The 17,407-nt window shown below is 46.3% G+C and overlaps 1 protein-coding gene across 2 annotated transcripts; it reads left to right on the plus strand.

The window, feature by feature from the left end:
- The first annotated feature begins 3,749 nt into the window (after positions 1-3,749).
- Positions 3,750-13,486, plus strand: LOC136587976 (glutathione S-transferase P 1-like). Of its 2 annotated transcripts, XM_066586834.1 has the most exons (8): positions 3,750-3,892; positions 4,780-4,847; positions 6,393-6,428; positions 7,889-8,001; positions 9,378-9,465; positions 9,612-9,715; positions 11,760-11,867; positions 13,154-13,486. In XM_066586834.1, exons 2-8 carry the CDS (start codon positions 4,814-4,816, stop codon positions 13,334-13,336), a joined length of 666 nt encoding a protein of 221 aa, XP_066442931.1. In that variant the 5' UTR covers positions 3,750-3,892; positions 4,780-4,813; the 3' UTR covers positions 13,337-13,486. The 2 variants fall into 2 exon arrangements, with proteins under 2 accessions (XP_066442931.1, XP_066442932.1); XM_066586835.1 differs by lacking the exon at positions 4,780-4,847 and having other exon boundaries at positions 3,755-3,892.
- The last annotated feature ends 3,921 nt before the right edge of the window (positions 13,487-17,407 follow it).

A 17,407-nucleotide genomic window follows, 5' to 3' on the forward strand; every position in this document is an offset into this window, starting at 1 on the left:
TCCCTGTCTTTCAATTGGCCAGAAAAGCGCGCTAACGACTCAGAGAGGAAACTGAAAGTAACCCGAACACCGCGTGCTGCTCGTTACGAGTAACGAGCATCCCGAACACCCTAATATTCGCCCGAGCATCAAGCTCGGACGAGTACATTCGCTCATCTCTACTTGTCACTGGCACGGATGATCCGCTGCACAATTTGCCCATAGATGTGCGTGGAGATTCCTCTGCTTCACGCACATATGAAGATTTTATTTGCAGACACAATGTGCTGAAAATAAAATTGCAGCATGCTCTATTTCAGAGCGATTTCCGCATGGACAGCTTACATTGAAGTTAATGGAAGATATCCGATCCGCGGCCTATCCGGAATCTGGAAAGGCCGCGGGATCCACGTCATAGCCTATCGACGGCACAAGGGAATCTGTACTGCACATGTGCGCCGGCGGCCCATCCACAGTACAGAAGCAAAGAGCAAAGAACAAGTATGCACGGTCGCCGGTAGTGGGCATGGGCGGATTCCGTGCGGGATTTCCCACGCAGAATCCATGCATGCGGCCTAAAGGCTAACAAAAATACATGATGTTATTGCGAGCTTTCAAGTCTCTCAGGATTCTTCCTCAGGCATAATGAAATAGATCCAAAGAGACATGCATATATATACACACACACACACACACACACACGTACTTATGACAAGGCACAGAAATGGATGTGATTAATTTGCACTTAGAAGGATACTACAACAGGATGAGTAGAGGAATAAAAACATACTTAAATAGTCACTGATAAAGATGTGAAGTCTAGTGCCCATGGCCGTGATGGGCTCCACAAGCGGAATTCCGCAGCGGAGTCCATCACGGCCCCCCCCCTCCAAACACCCCATACTCACCTCCGGATCCACTGCCCGACATCGCTCATGCGCAGTACAGCGCATGACGCGCCGGCAGCGTCATGTGACACGCCGGCAGCGTCATATGACACGTCCACAGTGTCACATGATGTGCCGGCCGCATCATATGACGTGGGCATCGGTGGTGGGGGGGGGGAATCGTTTTCACGCTATCTACTGCTGTGCTACAGCAGAAGATAACGTGACGGATAACTTCCATTGACTGCAATGAAAGCCGTCCGTGCGTACGCCCACGGCAAATAGAACATGCCGCAGGTGATTCCGGGTGTTTTCACAGGGCGGAATTCCACACCGTGAGCATTGCACTATTAGGTTCAATAGAACCTAAAAGCTGCGGGGCAATGCCGCAGATTACCGCCACATGATATGCAATGGAAATCCACCGTGTGAATTGGGCCTTGTGGTCTTTGAATTAGTGTTAGGGGGTCATCAGGACATCAGTGTTATTTGTGCTTTAGATGTCTCATACTTTCCAGTCATAAATGAATCCTCTTAAAGAATTTAGGCCTCTATTGAAAGTGTAAAAAGTTGTTAGAAATTTATAGTCCCAATTTCTTCTGTGGCTTTGTGATTTGAAATTGCCTTTAAGTATAATAACTTTCATGTGGTCTTTGTTGTGTCCGTGACTAAAAAAAGTGCTTCGCCACAGATAAATCTGTCTTTCTCTCTTTAATTTTTGTGGTTGAGACCTCATCATCGTTTTCAGTTTTTGTCCTGTTTCTCTAATATAAAGGACATTCACTGCACAGGATCAGGTACACAACATTTGGACATGGAACATGTGAATGTCCCCAGGATCTTATAGTCCTGCTGTGTGTTGGGGATTTGTATCCTGTCCACATTTAGTACATGTCAGCAGGTCTTGCAATTCCTCACATTGCAGGGATAAGTTCCTGGACCCTACCCTTCTGTGTTACAGGCAACCCTCAAATTTGAGGAAATTTATAATCAGGAGTGCATTGCTCTCTGACACACCTTATATTGAAGGGATAAGTTTCTTTTCACTCCTGATTACAAGTGTCCCGGACACAACATAGGCCACATGAAAGTTATTATATTTAAAGGCAATTTCAAATCAGAACGCCACATTAGAAATCGGGAGTATAAATTTCTAACAACTTTTGACACTTTCAATATAGGCCTAAATTCTTCAAGGGGATTCATGCGTGACTGGGAAGTATGAGACATCTATGGCACAGATAACACTGCTGGCCTGGTGACTCCCCCCCTCACACATTAATCAGGGACCATAAAACCTTCACATCTTTATCAGATGTGAAGATACTATACCATTGGGTCCCCCGGCCGAGAGGGGACACAAAGACCCAAGCAGCTCTCCTTCTATGACTGGGACAAAGATCGTCCATTCTTACAGGCACTCCTGGACTTGGAGGTACCGGTGGGAGTCACCCCCATGTGACTTCACCGAGTACCGGGGTAAGTCCATCATATTCTCCATCCATTTATTCTGATTACATGCACGTAGGGGCGCTATTCTGATTCCTATACATTTATATTATCAGTTTTCTTTTGTGCAATCCAGTAGGACCATTATCTACATACATTAGTTTGGTCAACTAGACCAAGCAAATGCATAACGTGTGTGTTACGTGTGCTGCTGGGATCTGTAGTTCTAGGCTTCCTAGCAGCACAGCTACAGGTGGTGGAGGGTTAATTGAGCTGGCTGGGTGTGGTAATCTCCAGCAGCCAATTCCCTTTAGCCTTCAGTCCATATAAACCCATCTCTTGGTCAGTCTGTGTCTAGAGTTCAGGGTGAGCAGTCATGAATCCGTGTCTGTTGAAGTTTGCTGTGTAATGTGGGTTTTGCTGGTTCATGTCCATTTGAACGTTTAAATTCTGTCAGTTTTGTGTTAGCTTGCTGTGTGACCTGCTATCTGTGTCCTGTCCTGTTGCAGCGTGCTGTGTGAACTCTGTCTGGTTCTGCTGGACTCCTGGTTAGTGTAGGGACTAGCGGTATAACCAGGAGTCGTGAAGTGGCCTGCTAGCTTCCACATCTTGTACAAAATGTCAAGTAATGCCTGGTATTTATATTCAGCTTCCTATATTCTATTAGTTTGCATTGTGGCTGCTGTATTCTGTGTATCCTGTTGTATAGTCCCTGTCATGTGGCATGTGTATGTATCCTGTACGGTGCATGGCTCCTAGGATTCAGCTAGGGCCCAGATTCGGAGACCGCTGGGCTGCCCTTATTGGGGCAATGTCCCTGCTTAGGTATGGCCAGGTCAACCTCCCTCGTAGCAGTAGGGCAAGTTTGCTAGAAACCTGTGTGCGTACCCAGTCCTCCTTTGGTCACGATCGTGTGGGCCCCGTGGTTAGTTGCCCACACGATCGTACCAGTGTGGAAATTCAGATAAAGCCCACAAAAGTGTTTGCAAAGTCAGTACCCCCCTCCCCCCTCCCCCACATCTCATATCTTTCATTGCCATCATTGTAAGGCCGCCTGCAGACGGGCAGAAATTCTGCGGCGGGATTTCCCGCAGAATTTCCGCCCCTGGAAGCTGCCATAGGATTGCGTTAACAAACACAGAAACGTCACTCACCGGCTGCCGTCTCCGCTCTGCGCATGTGCCGGCTGCCCGGCAGCCGGCACATGAAAGAGACGGGGCCGCGGGAGCAGGTTAGTGTCACGCTGCTCTCTGCAGACGCTCGGGACGGTTCCCGCTGCAAGAATTCTCGCAGACGGATCCGACCCGGCCATCTGCAGGCAGCCTTATAGAAAGTAACCCTGACTTTCTTACCACGCCTCAGATTTCAGGATATACCTGTTTTCTGACCTATAATTTTCTCACACTTCCCCTCTGGAACTTTCCTCTCCTCATGCCACAATTACTGTTTTGTATCTGTTAGGGTCTCACTGTGACTCAGCAGAGGCAGCCATCTATATAAACCAGCAGTATATGCTGCTAGTGGACACTGTATACCAGCTTCTGGAAGGGACGCTACCTGGACCACTGGACACACAAGTAAGGTTTCATCTTTTGCTGGGCTCTCTGTGGTTATTTCATGCTGGAGGGTAGGTGCACACGTAACAGAAATGTGGCGGACTGTCCGCAGCAGGAAATTCCTCTGCAAAATCTGCAGAATTTCTGCAAAAGTCTCAAAATCAGTTGCATACTCGCAGTTGATTTTGGCAGATGCAGTGCTCCCCCCACTTCCCAATTCTTTGTGCTATCAGCGCAGTGTTTCATCCGGCACCTGGTAACCAGTGATTAGTGCAGAGCTGCTGGTTAGCTGCTGCCACTTCCGCATCACCTGACTGGAGACACCCTGCTTGCTGGAAGCCACTGGGTGGCGGATAAAGTGCTTTGCTCATGGTGTGAAGAATTGGGAGGTGAAGGGAGTGCTGCATTTGCCGAAATCAGCTGTGAATGCGCAGCTGCTTTCAATGAAAATCTGCACCGATGGTGTAGATTTTGACTCTGTTTTGATGCGGCAATGCTACGGAATTTGCAGCTGAATTTTCTGGTGTGGAAATTCTGCAGCATTTTTGCCCTGTGTGAACATACCCTTAGGCCGCTCTCACACTCATTGCTTTTGACTGTGATTAGCACGGCGTCCCGAAAGCTGTGTTAATCGCAGTGAACCCCATTGATTTCAATGTGGCCTCGCAGACCAGCGCTCAAACACAATGTTTCTAATGCCACGATTTTTTAAGTGCTGTATGCTCTATTTTCATGCATTTTAGAGTCTTAACGCACTTCATTACCCATCACAGTGAGGGTATCAATAATGGCCATAAATTTATACTCCCAGATTCGTCTGTGACGCTGTGACTTGAAGTTGCCCTTCAGTATGATAACTCTCATTTGTTCCATGTTATGTCTGTGACTAGAAAAATGTTTTGCCACAGGTAATTCCATCTTCCCCTTTCTAATTGTGTGGAGATGAGATCCTACAGCGTCACAGAAGAATTCGGAAGTATAAATTTATGTCCTTTTTTTTGTGTGTTTTGTGTTTTTTTTTTTTTGATGCCCTCAAGAATGGAATGAACCTCAGAGTGGGGTTCTTGCATCAGTGGAGTATATAAAAGGTCTGAAGGAGGTCAAGAGGGGTGTCCTTAATCAGAGCACTCAGGGGGAGTGTGGAGACACCTAGGGGTGAGTGGGCCAGGGATTGGAATCATCTTTCCGCAAGGAGAGCACCCAGAAGGGGTACTATTCGCAATAATTGGTTTAAAGACTTGATAAAAAGTCAGAGTGATTTGAAGGAATGCTGCCATCCATTAGGTGGCGCTACAGAGGTATTGTTTCATCTTCCTTGCAGGTCTGAAGCAGAGATAACACACAGGCCTGTGAACTCATAACACCAATTTAAAGATCATAAAACTGTCAAATTCCTTAGCTCAGTGGACTATTAAGTATTTACTTCTCTGCTTATCTTGTATGATATGGTTTTAAGTGCAAATTAGTCTCCCTATGTCCATGCCTTTTCATGTGTGTACACTTGTATATATGCCCCGTCCAGATTGGTTTCATTATCCCTGAGGAAGGACCCTGAGAGGTCCGATAGCTCGCAATATAATGTATTTTTGTTAGCCATTAAAAGGTATCCGATCTACAAGATTACGTGGTTTCTCTTGCTGGAAACAATCATGTTTTGCTCTACTGGCTAACAAAAGCCTATCAATGCTCCCAGCAGTATGTTAGCAGAATATTTACATATTTCCCAGAGGATTGTGTGTGGCCTTATAAGTCTCCTCACACACATTCTAGGTGCTCTCCTTAAGGAGAAATGATACCTTTCCTAACCATAGTGTATTATGTAGACTGGTCTGCAAATGGGGAATGAAGGATCCATATTAGCACTAATAACTCCTGGTACAGAGCTGTAGGCAGTCAGTACGCCTCTGTTTAGCCCTGTATATGGTGCTATATTATTGAAATATTTTTCTTTTCTAAACAGATTTAGCCAACATGTATAGATATCAACTGCACATCAATGTCAGACCTTGTAGACAAGCCTTATAACAACGACTGGCTACTGGAAGTCAAGTCAGAATCCATACACAGACAACTATTTCGGGGGTTTTGTCCCTCATCAGTGTGCAGTAGGTTTCTGGCTTGGCCTTAAGTCTCCTCACTCACCTTCTAGGTGCCTCCTTACACGCCATCTAGGTGCTCTACTTAAGGAGAAGCAATACCCTTTCTGACTTACATCTATAGGCCTCTCACTTGCCAAGCCAAAAACGTACTGCACACTGATGAGAAGCAAACAGCCCGAAACAGCTGTCTGTGTATGGATTCTGGCTTTGGCTTACAATTGTCAGTCATTGTTATAAGGCTTGTTAAAAAGTCTGACATTGACTTGCAGGAATACTGCCCTAATGGGGAGGGGATCTCAGCACCCATAAAAATTAGGGATAAAGCCGGTGGGGCTACTTCTTTCCGGCATCCTCTTCCTCTATGTATATATAGACCTGTGGATAAGAACTCCTATTAACATTTCACTTTTCCTCTTTTCTAGTGAGTGGATACGTTATCACCTATTTCCCACTAAGGGGTAAGTCGATGATACAAATTATACCTGTTATGGTTTAACTGCAAATTAGAGGGGCTTCCACATTTGAAATTTGTTTGCCGCCATGATTTTCTAAGCAGCTACTGTGTAGAAGAACAAATGTACCTGCGTCCACACCCTCTAGTATATTATGTATACACTGCTGGGCTTATTTTGGTTAGTCAACATCAAACATGTCCCATGTGAACACAGAAGCCTTATAATTGTCCTGGATGCCTGTTTCTAGAAACAGTGCTGCTCTTAAGGGCCATTTACATGGAACAATTATTGATCAAAATTGGTTTAAACGGATGATATGATAATTATCCCAATTACTACGATACCAAACTTATGTAGTTTATCTTTTGCTGTAGTACTTGTATTTTTTTTTAAGACATTTACATTTTTTAAAGTTATTTTCTGCCGCCATCTTTTGCACGCAATAACTATTTTTTTCCATCCATGTAGTTGTGTGAGAGCTCATTTCTTGTGGGACATCCTGTAGTTTGTTAGTACCATTTTGGAATTCATAAGACTTTTTGATCACTTTTTATTGGAGACAGAATGAACAAAAAAACGCATTTCTGCTGTTAATTTTTTTTTCAGAGGACATTCACTGTGTGGGGTAAATAATGCATTGCTTTGATAGATCAGACATTTACAGACGCAGCGATACTAAACATGTATTTTTGTTTTATGATTTTAATTCTTTTATTTAGTCTAAACAATGAGGTGTAAAAACATAGTTAATTAATTACAACTTACTGGTGGATGATCTGCAGTGTTTCTGCCACGTAGAGATATACCCTATATGTTACATAAACCTACCCTTACAGCGTTCAGTCAGCACTTGAGCCAACAGGATTACATGTATAGGCATATATACTCAAAAAAATAAAATACAATGGCAACTGGATTACATTATTCCCATAATTGAAAAACCTTACGTGGCAGGAAAAAACAGATATTTGAATTCAGCGCACTAAAGTTACTACAAGCTGCCTATCTACTTATCTGTGACAAAGTGTGTTGCACAGTGTTATCGTTCAATGTAAGTGCATAAAAAAATGAGTCACTATTCATAATCGCTGACTTGCAATCAGCATAAAAAACCATCGCTGGATCGCGGGCTTCTTGTTATGTGTAAACACTCAGTGCTTCACATAGAATGTACAGCACTGAGCGAGAAGCCAGCGATCCAGCAGGGAAACCTACCTGGCTAAATTTTCTGCATGAGCGCTAACAACCACAGCGGTGACGTCAGCACTCATACAGTCGTTTAGACGACTCTTGTCCCATCTAAATGGGACATTACTCATGGACTGTTTGCTATTGTCACAGACCATGGGAAAAATGCCATTGTTATTGGGCAAAGAGAAGACCCCTTTTTTTAACCCTAGCAACCTACTTCACAATCTTCTTTGCTTCTCTGATTTACTAACACACGCAATATTTCCTTATAGGTAGAGCTGAGGTCATACGTATGCTACTTGCAGATCAAGGGGCTTCATGGACAGAAGAAGAGGTGCAAACTGCACACTGGTTTGGAGGAGAATCTGACCTTAAGCAACAAGCTGTGAGTTACTTTGTTGCTATATTATGCAAATTAAATATAATGTCTTAGAGACATAGTCTTACATTCATGCTGGAATGCTAACAAAACCATGGAATAAATTGGTACTCGAGCAGTCAGGGACTGGTTAAATGCAGGAGCCAACAGAAAGCTGAGCACCCGTCCCGAAAGGGACGACCCCACTACTTCCACAAGGACAGGTCCAAGGTCAGAGGGGAACCAGAGTACAGGAAACCAGGGACAATAAATAAAAGATGAAAACACAAAATGCAAGACAAACAGAAACACAGGAGCCAGACTACAGACAGGAGAACTGAGCAAGCTTACTTGATTAGGAATGCTGAAACATAAACAGCACTCCAAAACAGCTGAGATATATAGGGAGTGGGGAGAAACTAATTAGCTGACAGAGCTGTCAATCATCAGCCACTACCTCAGCTAACAGCTGCAGGACTAATTAACCTAACTAGACAGGACTGAAGATATAAACCCCAGCTAGACAGGTTAGAACCCACAGAAGCAAAGGTATGCTGGCAGAGAAAGGACACAGTGCTGGCCGCAGCGTGACACATAGCAGAAATGTAGCTGGGTTTACACCTGTGCTGGAATCTCCGTTCGGAGGTTGTCGTAGAACCAGCAAAAAATATCGGAAGAAATAGTGCTGCATGGGGTGCTTTTTTTCCCGGTAAAACCCGGGCAGCTGAGTAGAAACTAAACAGACCCCATTATAATCAATCGAGTTTGTTCGGTTCTATCATAAGACGGATCCGTTCGGCCAGGGGATTCACCTTTCCTGCTCTCTGCACGAAACCAAACCGGAAATCTTCTGGATAGGGGATAACCTAATGGGGTTGAACGGTAACTTTTTGAAAATTTTATGATGGGTGCTGTGTGAAAATAACAAATACAGCAGTACTTTCTCATCCTCAGCAAACCAACATTGCAGCCCCATTGTTCTGGTTTCTACTGACAATGGAAGTCAAGTGACCATGGCCTGTCAATCGAGGTCGCAATGGCACCGCCTGTACTCCTGGCATCACTGCTCAGATCCTGGGTGCCAGAAGTTCCAAATGGTAATGCTGTGGCCTCTGATTGGCAGGCAGCAGTCACCTGACTACTGCTGTCAACAGAGACCAGGACAACTGTGGGACTGCAGTGCTGGATCACCAAGTACTGCTGTTTGTTTTCACACATCTGCACCTGCCATTAAATTTTCAAAGGGAAATGGACAACCCCTTTAATTTTGTGGAACACCCATTTTAAGTCTGATGACTTGTACTATGGCACATGTTCACACTTCTGTGCTGATGTATTTCCTAAGATATGCTAGCAGTGATTAAAGCTCCATTTTTCAATTATCTATCTTTGGGGTCTTGCAGGTTTTCGGTCAGCTGCCACAGTTTAAAGATGGAGACTTTGTTCTGTATCAGAGCAATAGCATCCTGAGATACCTTGCACGCAAATATGGTGAGTTTTTATGTTGTGTTTCTGATCTCTAACTATTGTAGATCTTTTGGCAAAAGTTATTCTTAATTAGCAAAATGATGATGAATTTATATTATTAATGTGATTTGTCCTCATATTACCATTAACTACGTCTGGTATTCTCTCAGGTGTTTCTGGGGGCAGCAACCAGGAGAGTGCGCTCATTGACATGGTGAATGATGGCGTGGAAGACCTGAGGGTGAAATACATCCGCTTTGTCTTCTTTGAATTTGTATGTATATCAAAAAATGGGCATAAAAACTCTAATTGTAATTAAATTGATTTCCCTGGAATAAAAGTCTGATGCGAGCATTGCAGCTCAACTATAATATACTGAATGGACTGAGCTGCAGCACCAAACCTTTTTCAGTCCAGTGGGCGGATGGGCTGAGTTCTGTAAGGTCCTACCAGCAGCGTCTGTATTGAATTTTGCCTGGCCTGGAGGGTTAGGGTTCATTTTCCTGTTAGGCTTACGTTATTTGCTAACCCTAACCCGAACCCTCCAGCCCAGGCAAAAATCTAAACACACTGCAGCTATCAGTGTCCCCCTTCCATCTTCCCTGCCAAACCGCTAGCCGCCTCCTCCGCCCCCAGGGTGCCCCGCTCACTCAGTGTTCTGCTCTGGCAGTGGCTCTTGTGCCGCCGCTGCCTGTGGCTCCCCTCCTGCCACTACTGCCTGTGGCTCCCCTCCTGCCACGACTGCCTGTGGCTCCCCTCCTGCCACGACTGCCTGTGGCTCCCCTCCTGCCACGACTGCCTGTGGCTCCCCTCCTGCCACGACTGCCTGTGGCTCCCCTCCTGCCACGACTGCCTGTGGCTCCCCTCCTGCCACGACTGCCTGTGGCTCCCCTCCTGCCACGACTGCCTGTGGCTCCCCTCCTGCCACGACTGCCTGTGGCTCCCCTCCTGCCACGACTGCCTGTGGCTCCCCTCCTGCCACGACTGCCTGTGGCTCCCCTCCTGCCACGACTGCCTGTGGCTCCCCTCCTGCCACGACTGCCTGTGGCTCCCCTCCTGCCACGACTGCCTGTGGCTCCCCTCCTGCCACGACTGCGCCGCTCCCCTCCTGCCACGACTGCCTGTGGCTCCCCTCCTGCCACGACTGCGCCGCTCCCCTCCTGCCACGACTGCGCCGCTCCCAGTCTTGCCACTATCGTCCCCGACGGACTGCCGGGTCAGAACGGCACTTGGGAGATTAAACATGCCCCCAGCCAATCAGAAGCTTGGGGCGTTACTAAATTTCAAGAGTGCTGTCTTATGTCCCCACCCCTAACTTCCGGTGGCGACACAATACAACAGTACCAAAAAAGCCCGTGTGCATACACCCATTTAAATGGGTGGGTGCTATTTCCGCCCGATTTTCATATGCATGTACCCTTATACAGAATTGTTCTTTACGCTGATCTACATATAAGGGCAATTGCCAATTTTACAGCCGTTCACACCGTGCGCTGCAGCGTGTAGGTAAAAGAATACGCTAAACTGATCGCAAGCCACGACCGTAAGAAATGCTTAGAATGACTAATTAGGGCAAGCTGTCTTGTTTTTCCTGCGTTGTACAATGGGCAGCTCCCTCCTTCTCCCTTTTTTTTTTCAGCTGCCATACAAGTCTATGGTAGCTTTCTGCGGAACACAGACAAAGATAGGTCAAGACCTATTTTTTTCGCGGCCCGTATAAAAGATGTCTGAGAAAGGTAAAGCAGGTTCTATCTTTTCGCGGACAAATATTTTGCACAGAAAAAAACACGTTCGTCTGAACGAAGCCATTAAAATCTAAGGCATCGCTTGGTTACATTATACTTGCAACCTTTTAACGAGAGGCTAATTTCACACAAACGAGATATTTCCAAAGTCTGTTCAGCTCCTCTTGCTTTCTAACATATTCCTCACAGAAGACAGATGATCCAATGTAGCAGGTCTCCTTTAACCCTTTCCAATCCACTGTCTGACGTCTAAAGACATTCTGATTGAAGGCTGTACAGCTCCAATGTCAGAAGATGTCCGACAGGGTATTCTTACTGTAGATTACTGGCCGCTCTGTTGTCGGGGGCCTCTCCAGCATGTCCCATACCGCAGTACTGGCTCTAGCCAGCAGATGGCGCCATTGTATAATGGCAGAAAGAGACCCCTAGGAAACCCTGAATCCAAAATTGGATTGCAAAGGGTTAATATAGATTGGGAGATAGTTATGCATAGCCCCTATGTATAGCTTCACATAGACAGGTGTGAGATGGAACAAATGTGCTTTATTCACTTCAAAATACTTTATTTTACAGGAGACGGGTAAAGAGAAGTATGAAAGTGAACTTGCCAAACACTTGTCAGCATTTGAGAGGATTCTTTCCCAGAACTGTAATGGAACCAAATATGTAGTTGGAGATAAGGTAATGACCACTAAAGTAAAATACAAACGGTTTTGCAAAAACAGTCCAATTGGCATTGTTCGGAGGGGTTGGCAGTTAGGTCCGGGGGTTGCCAACCAGCTGTAAAGCCACAGTCTATTAAAGTGTAAAAACAGGGTCTATAGGCCCGTGTCTGTAATATAAAATATATGCCCCCCAACTGTCAGTGGAACAAAGAGGCAGAAACACTCAACCGAGCATTGTGCCAATATTAACGATTCTATTAGAACAGCCTAAAAAGACGATCTCAGCTGAAGGCTTCTTTCAGACGAGCGCATATCGGCCGGCCTTTTTCACAGCTGGTCAATATGCGCTGTGATCTCGTATTCCTGAGACGTAAAAGTGCCTGGCAAAGCCAATATAGCACCGGGTGTTTTTACGTCAGGCCCAAAAGATAGTCCTGGAACTATCTATCTTTTGGGCCGGAATACATCTGCTGCTGCATTGGCTCCTATGGAAGCTCATAGCAGCGGCCTTAGGTGGGAGGGAGTTTAGCAGCGTGGCTGCTAAACTCCATCCCTCTGCTCTCCTCCCCCCCATGCAGGCTCACCTCTCGTCTCCTCCCCGCTCGTTCTGTAGAATGGGAGAGGACGGGGGTGGAGCTAAGCACAGTCATGTCCCACCTCCTCCCATTGATGGCAATAAACAAGAGGCGGGGTGTGGGCGGAGCTAAGCTACCGCCCTCTCCCTGCCCCTTGTCCATAGCCATCAATGGGAGAAGGCGGGGCGGGCCACCGCTTAGCTCTGCCCCAGCCCCTCTCTTTGCAAAGAACAAGCAAGAGGAGACGAGAGGTGAGCCTGCGATGGAGAGGAAGGGGAAATGGGCGACGGCATGGTGAGCTCGGTGCATATGCACCAGGCCCCATGCCGTGTGAACGGGCGCACAAACCTTAGATTTGTGCGCCCGTTCACGAGCTTCTACGCCCCAGATGGAAGCGTATATTGGCCGGCTGTGAAAACGCTGGACAATATGCGCTCGTGTGAAAGAAGCCAAAGTCGCACACTGAAACTGAAACTGAAAAATGAAGAAAAATTTGGTGCAAAAAGAAGGTATTAAAAAATCGCCCTATATGTCACGGAAAAAATAACGCAGCAAAAATAATTTTGGTAGCTGAAGACAATAAATTAGGGCCGTAAAACTACCAAATAGGTAAAAACCCCTCAAAAGTGTGTGGCCCTTTTTGACTGAAACACGTTGGTCCTTAAAGGGTTAAATGAAAGTGGGGACAGAGTGTATATTGATTACTGATTTGTGCTTCTTCCCACAGATCTCGTATGCAGATTACAACCTCCTGGACCTCCTGCACTGGCAACTTCACTTTTTTCCAGATTGCGTGTCATCATTTCCTCTGCTTACTGCATTCATGGATCGCATTTCTTCCCGCCCTAAACTTAGTGAATACTTGAAATCTGAAGCTCGGAACAAGCGACCTATTATGTTTAAAAAATAAGCAAGTAGAAGTGGCCAGTAAATGTTTACCACCGATAACAGCCCCGCGATGTATCTACGGGAGCCCGACTCTACTCACTTACCCTAATAAGCATTTTTGTTTGTTTGTAGTTTATTTCTAAGCCTTGAATAATAAAAAACATTCATTTTTGCTGTGACTCGTCTCACTTCTTGTGAAGGACAGGAGGGAGGAGAGAGATGTAGTCTGTGGAGGAGGATGTTTGAGCAGGAGGCCACTCTGGTGCCCCTGTCTGGGCAGAGCCTCGGCCTATCTCATTTGCCATGGGATGCATCCCCTCCAGGGACCACAGATCGGATCCTGCTTAAGGAGTCAGCTGTCATTATCACACATTACCCTGCTTAACTACCAAGTCGAGGGACAGGACCGACTCTACTACTTCAACTCTGAGGACAAGTCAGTCGTTAGCGACTACTCAGCAAAAATTACTTTAGGCCAGCGAGAGAAGGGATGTAGGCAGTGGTGAGAGGATGTTATGTGTTCTCCACACTATGTCAGAAGTGCTCCCCTCGGGGGTTCATCCATCAGATAACTGGGACTGATGTCTATATGTTGGCTAAAGAGTGACTTCTATAAGCAAGTGCACCAGAGTCTAGGCAAAGGAAAAATGTGCCAGAAGTGTTGTCTCTGAAGTTATTGCTGCACTGTGTTCTTGGAAAATCAAAGTTGGATATTGTGAGTAAAAGAAAACCATGTGCCTCCAGTTTTGAAAGTATACATTGACTGTGGACTCTTATTTGTTTTTGGGTGATTTGTCCCTTAGAAGAGGCACTGGTGTCACGTGACACTTCATCTACGTACCAACCCCATCGTAGGTTTGATTATTTCCACTGTGTGCGACTGAGCTAGGCCTCATATGGCCCTTGTGGGGAGGGATTGCGGAGCCACCGTGACCATCTTGTTTTTTCCTGTGGTCTCCGCCGCAGCGGCCGGCACTCCGCAAGCCTTGGCGTCTTGAACCTTATGTTACCTCCGCGCCATGTGTGCTGAAAAGTCTGCCAATTTTTCCCGTCATGAGAAGCCCGCCAGTGGTGACAGAAAAGTAGAGGGGTGGAAGTCCCCCACCGTGTAGCTGAGGGAGGGAGGCATTAGAAACACCCAGGGGAGGAAACAGCGAGTCAGTGACAAGCGTCAGAGTTCTAGAACAGTGTGCTCAGGAGTTGGAGAAGGAGCCAGAAGTGGAGAGCAGGGAAGCTTTTGATCCTGTGTCTGCTGCCATGGCAGTCCAAGGCGTGCCAGCTAGCTACCAAACTATTTTGGGGATGAACGAGAGGACAGATTTAGGGACAGTCCCGGTTGACTCTACCCTCCACAGCAGCGACAAGAGGTTGCATTGTCTGGTCCCCAAGCACCCTCTAAAACCCATCATCAGAAGTGATGAGGTTGCCCTCTCACATGGAGATGCTTCCATGAAGACATTGCCCGTCCCTGCTGGTGGGACAGAGGAGGAATCAGCGATGACGGCGGCTCCTGCCTCAGTAGGTGGCTGGAATGAGTCGTGTGACACCGTGATTTGGAGACGCCTTCCCTATGCTACTCCCACGGGAGCTTTTATGTCCTATTACCCTTCCTGAATCCTGCTGCATTAGGACGAGGAAGCCTAACAGGCCGTGTCGGGGCACCTGCTGCAGTTTATTGTGGACTATGTGGACAGTAGATTTTCTTTTGTTTTCTGTGATCCTCTGGATCGGTGAACACTAGGTCCGCCATACTATACCACCCCAGCCGGATGGTCAGGGGGAAGCGGCACCTCGATCCCCAGTCATTTGCTTCCTTCAGGTTGGTGAGAGATCTATCCTAGGTTGGTGTTGAATCCAGCAGTAAAAGAGAAGGAGGGTGCCAAGGACGACTAAGAGGTTTGAGTTAATGTGTCCTAGTCCATCCCTCTGTTTTGGCCGTCGTAATTTGGTCATTGGAAAGTAATCCACCACCCATGGGTTTCTCCACGAAATAGGAAACAGAGGAACCCAGATGTCTGATGGGACCTCATGGACTGAGGGACTACTGAAAAAAAAAACCACTTTGAAAACGTTTGTACTCCCGACTATAAGGTAGAGATAAGACTTTGGAATTTTGTGTGAGGACTGATTTGGCATAATTTTTTTGTGTTGCCGCCAAACAAGTTTTGCAATGGACTCTAATACTTTGAAGTTCAGTGGGACTCTAAATGTCATTCCACAAGTATACTTTGCACTGTTGAACTGCGTTCGGCTGTTTATTCACCGTGAGTTATCTGACTAATTTGTGTAATCATATTAACAATCATTTGTGTGCAATGCGGTGTTGAGTGCCTTAACCCCTTAGTGAACACCCTGTTGCCTTTTTGTCCTGCTTTAGTGGGCTTTAATTCCCAGGAACGTAAAAACCTGCTTCCTCTAGGGATTAAAGCCACTTGGGCTGTGGACTTGACAGCTCCATGCTGTCAGTTACTGGAGGTAGCAGACAACCTGGAGCTGTCATGGGGAAGCCGCCCCTCCGGTCATGCAATCGGCGCTATCCAATGGATAGCGGTGATCGGATTATAGTGTAAAAAGGTTAAAGATTCAGCTGAGCGTACTTCCCCCATCCGCCGCAATATCCTGCATCGATCTGGTCCTCTAGGACCTGACGCCATTCTTCTGCGTATGCGTGCCAGACACCATTGCGTCAGCCGCATGTGCAGAAGGCCGGGAGGCCAGAGAAATTTAAAATTTTATGGCTACTGAATGTAGCCGGGAGGCAGGAGATGTCACCAGGGACCACGGAAAAGCGGAAAAAAGTCAAATAAAATTAAAGTTTCAGCTGTCCTCATGGATCAACTCCATGAGGGCAGCTGAAAAGACTCACCCTGGTCCTCCGTGATGTCCCACGTCAATCTGCACTTGCCAAGGACTTCTGTGCATGCGCCAATGTGGCGTATGCACAGAGCCGGTGAGCTTGGCAAATTTAAAATCTCCCTGCACCTGGCTATTAAAGATAGCTGATAGCTGGTAGATGTCACTGGGAACTGCTGTATGCGGTTCCCGGTCACATGATCATCGTTATCCATTGGAATAAAGTTAAAAAGTGTAAAAAAAAAAAAACAAAAAAAACTGTTTAAAAAAGTTAGTTTCATCTCCCCTTACAGATCGTATCTGTGAGGGGAGATGAAATTACATACTCAAGGTCACCAAATTTGTCCCCCGATGGGATCTTTATCCGCGGACCATTCCCAGCTTCGGCGCATGCGGTAAGTGGTTCCTGTTCACGTGATCGTCGTTATCCAATGGATAATGGTGATCACATAAAAGGTTTTTAAAAAGTTGAAGTTTCATCTCCCCACACCAGGAGATGAATCAGCATGAATGTACCACAGCTTGTGTGTGTGTGTGAATCAGGATGCATGTAGTAGAGCTGTGTATGTAATATGTGGGAATCAGGATGGATGTAGTGAAGCTGTGTGTGGAAATGAATTCACAGGGGTAGGAGAAGTCTATGCAGCTAACAAAAATAGCCCTTCAGAGGTATAGACTAAAATACAATACTTTATTAATTAATACTAAAATAGTGGGCTAACAGACAAACTAACAAATGACAACAAGAACAAATATTTTGTCTGTACTGGGCTGATAGTCTATGAGATCAGAGGGACAATATTTCGCGAGTATCCCAGGCATATATAGTCGAGTATGATGTCGTGAAATTGCTGTGTCTTTGAAATAAGCTCTATAAACCCTTTCTCAATAGGAAGTTACAGGATGTCCCTCTGACACTTCAGCATTAGAGATGAGCGAACGTACTCGTCCGAGCTTGATACTGGTTCGAGTATTAGCGTGTTCGAGATGCTCGTTACTCGTGACGAGTACCACGCGATGTTCGGGTTACTTTCACTTTCATCTCTGAGACGTTAGCGCGCTTTTCTGGCCAATAGAAAGACAGGGAAGGCATTACAACTTCCCCCTGCGACGTTCAAGCCCTATACCACCCCCCTGCAGTGAGTGGCTGGCGAGATCAGGTGTCACCCGAGTATAAAAATCGGCCCATCCCGCAGCTCGCCACAGATGCATTCTGACAGAGATCAGGGAAAGTGCTGCT

The sequence above is a fragment of the Eleutherodactylus coqui genome, chromosome 13 (genome assembly GCF_035609145.1).
Source record: "Eleutherodactylus coqui strain aEleCoq1 chromosome 13, aEleCoq1.hap1, whole genome shotgun sequence".
NCBI lineage: Eukaryota > Metazoa > Chordata > Amphibia > Anura > Eleutherodactylidae > Eleutherodactylus > Eleutherodactylus coqui.

Coding starts and splice junctions, on each gene's coding strand:
- LOC136587976 (XM_066586834.1), top strand. CDS start 4,814: ATGAGATCCTACAGCGTCACAGAAGAATTCGGAA. Junction 6,429..7,888: donor CACCTATTTCCCACTAAGGG/GTAAGTCGATGA, acceptor ATTTCCTTATAG/GTAGAGCTGAGGTCATACGT. Junction 8,002..9,377: donor CTGACCTTAAGCAACAAGCT/GTGAGTTACTTT, acceptor GGGGTCTTGCAG/GTTTTCGGTCAGCTGCCACA.